The sequence below is a fragment of the Nematolebias whitei genome, chromosome 3 (genome assembly GCF_014905685.2).
Source record: "Nematolebias whitei isolate Nwh7 chromosome 3, NemWhi1, whole genome shotgun sequence".
Lineage (NCBI taxonomy): Eukaryota > Metazoa > Chordata > Actinopteri > Cyprinodontiformes > Rivulidae > Nematolebias > Nematolebias whitei.
In genome coordinates, this window is record NC_056500.1 from 3,105,943 (window position 1) to 3,109,071 (window position 3,129).

At 45.1% G+C, this 3,129-nt stretch overlaps 1 protein-coding gene across 1 annotated transcript in view; it reads left to right on the top strand.

Moving 5' to 3' along the window:
- The window catches only part of LOC119430380 (myomegalin-like), a 3,278-nt gene extending 815 nt beyond the window's left edge, over positions 1-2,463 (top strand). The window contains exons 2-5 of the mRNA XM_037697785.1: positions 651-727; positions 1,503-1,599; positions 1,676-1,833; positions 2,279-2,463. Of these exons, the coding sequence (XP_037553713.1) occupies positions 651-727; positions 1,503-1,599; positions 1,676-1,833; positions 2,279-2,411 (465 nt within the window). The 3' untranslated portion in view covers positions 2,412-2,463. The remainder of the gene's footprint in view (positions 1-650; positions 728-1,502; positions 1,600-1,675; positions 1,834-2,278) is intronic.
- The last annotated feature ends 666 nt before the right edge of the window (positions 2,464-3,129 follow it).

Consider the following 3,129-nt stretch of genomic DNA (forward strand, 5'->3'; position numbering starts at 1 on the left):
CATATATCCGGGGTTTTGAACCGGGGACCTGCTTGCTCAGAGGCAGCAGCTGTACCAGTTGTGCCACGGTGCTGCCTGCAACTAATTCAGATCCTGTACATGTGTGTAAAACATGACATGGTGTGCATGCTGACATGAGGAGCTCAGCCCACACGGTGTCTCTGATGTTTGTTGCCTCCTTGTTGAGACGTCAGTAAAACTGTTTTTCATATTTCAAGTTGTTTCTGAACGTTGATAAGTTTTTCACTCGTCGTGTTTGTAGCTCCTTGAGAATTTATTCAAACCACAAATCTTCGTTTCTGTAAAACTTCTGGCGTTAGTCCGTTTCTGTCGTTTGACCTTTGACCTTACAAACTAATCCTCTGTCTTATTTTGAGTCCTCTCCAGAACCTTTGAGATGGTTCTGCTCAGGAACCAAACCGACCCGGTCACGTGACCTCCTTCAGTTTCTGCTGCCGTTTTATTAAATTAATTTCACTTTAGTTTGTTGAAACATTTTCACGCTGGAGGTTTTTAAATCCAGTTTGGTTTCAGAAGAACCAAACCGGGTCCAGTTTTCAGACCTGGACCCAGTTCACCCCTCATGGGCCTGAAGGGAAACGAGAAGTTCTGGGTTCTTCTCACTTTTCTGTCTGCTGTTCCTCCTGCAGAACATCGAGCTGAAGGTCGAAGCCGAGAGTCTGAAGAAGGAGCTGGAGGAGAAACAGGAGCTTCTGGACCAAGTTCTGTGAGTTCCCCACTTACTGATCCGGCCTCCTGACAGAACCAGGAACCAAAGACCAGATCCATGCAGCTCCCCGGTGGTTCTCTTCCACTTTTCGTCGGGTCGCCTGTGTAAACAAAGAAACGGGTCAAAGTCTGAGGCTTCGGCTCCACAAATCAACTCTGAGCTCACAGTTTATCATCAGAGCTCCTGATGGACCAGGAGGAGGTTCTGACCTGCTGAAACCCTCAGTCACGTCTGCCTGAGACACAGCTCCCATGACTTTAAACTTTATTTAGGATTTTAGTTTAAAGTTTGAACTTTAAGAAGCTCAGACCTGCTCGTAACATAAAAACTGTTCTTTGACCTCACAAGACACGTTTTATTCAAATTAACATGGGGGGGGGGGGGGGTGGGATGCGTTTGAAGCGCCTGGGAAAACGCAGTGAATTAGGTGCCAAGCTGAAGAACAGCCTTTAAATTTAAACCTTTTAATCGTTTTGCATGAGAGCAAACTTGTAAACATCCGATAAACTTGATGTATTTATTTATTTCTACTTGACGTTGGTGTGAAAAACGTCTGAAGGTCAAGTTTGAGCTCGATGAGAGCGTTCACCAGAACCCTCTCGTGCTTCCTGTCCACGTCTCGTCACTTTTCATTAACAGGAAGTTCAGGTCGTAAAATAAATCTGTCAGAACTTCTGGACCGGTTCTGGTTCTGAGCTCACTCGGATCCAAAGAGCCAGCTCTGAACAAATCCTGAGCATGTGACCTGACGGTTCTGATGCTCTGCCTGCAGGTCCACAGCAGACGGGTCGTCCAGCCAGAACGAGGCGGAGCCAGACGGCAGCCGAGCGAAGGAGATCCTGGAAGCTAAAGTTCAGCTGCTGGAGAAGGTGGGAGCACGGAGGAACTCCTCCTGCTGGTTCTGGTCAGACATGAAGACGTCAGGTTGTTGTTCTGTGTCGTCAGGAGGCCCAACTGGCTCGGGACCGGGCCCAAACCATGGCCCAGCGCTGCCTGGTTCTGGAGAGGGAGATGGTGGAGAGAATGGAGGAAACAGAAGGTTCTGGTGGACCAGAAGGTTCCGGTGGACCCGGCGCGCAGCGAGCTCCGACCGATGAAGACAGGTGATTCACCTGAAAACTGCACCCAGAACCTCCTGGGTTCTGATCACTTCAGCTTTGAGATGATCTAGAATCTGAAAATCAAAACATAAAAATCCGTCTCAGTTCTGGTTCGGGTCCAAACTTGAAAGGTTTCTCAGAACTCTGAAGTTCTTTTGGGTCCTCAAACATAAAACTTGGTTCTAGTCCTTTTTTATTAATCACACTAAATCTTGTTGGTAGAAAGTTTTTAATTTCCTACATTTTCAGGGCTCCACAAACGCCACACGGCAGAGGACGTGTTCAGGGAGACTCTCAGCTACTACCACACCAGATTTCACCTCATTATCTGTAAACCCATTTTTAAGATATTTTGCTGACAGTCAGACACAGACAGTCTGCAGGAACCTCTCTGGTTCTGGTGACCGTGACCCGAACAGAACCTTCAGCCCGTCTGTTTGTGTTTCAGGCTGATGGAGGAGCTGACGCAGCAGAACCACCAGCTGGCCCTGCAGGTCCAGGAGCTGGAGGTCAAAGTTCACGACCTTTCATCGTCTCTGAGGAGGAAGGAGCGGGAGGCGGAGGTAATCCTTCTTCACTGAGGTTCTGAAACGTTCTCCTAGCAGAACAAAGGAACGTTCTTCACATCTAAAGAGTTCAGGTTGAAACTGTTTCATCGTTTTACCAAATTATTCTGAACTGATTTAAAATATTTTTAATGTTTTAAGAGAAAACAACAAAAAAAGATAATGATGATTGAATGATGGATGGATGGATGCATGTATGATTGAATGATGGATAGATGATGGATGGATGGTGAATGATGATGGATGAATGGATGGAAGTGTGGAGGTTCTTCTTCTTCTGTTTTTGTCTGAACTGATTCAGTTCAGTCTCTGGAGGACCAGCGCCCCCTGGTGTCACATGACCAAAACTGCACAAAGAAAATAAAAATAGATTTTACTTTTTTAAATGTATACTCACAAAGATCAGTTTTAAATAATATCATTATTTATTCTGAAAATCTGTTTATTTATTTAAAAAAATGTATTGTTTTGTTCCTATTTAAAACATTTGTACAATTCATGTTTTTAAACATTTATTATTATTATTAATATTAATATAAGTGTATTCTGGGAGTGGATGGTGGATGAAATGTGGCGTCTGGAAGGGAACAGTTCTGCAGAACCTAAATCAGAACTCAAGCCTTGAAGCAGGAGTGTGAACTCAGAGCAGCCACACTCAGAATCTGATCCAAACCAACAGAACCTAGACAGAACCAACAGCAGAACCAACTGCAGAACCAACAGCAGAACCAAC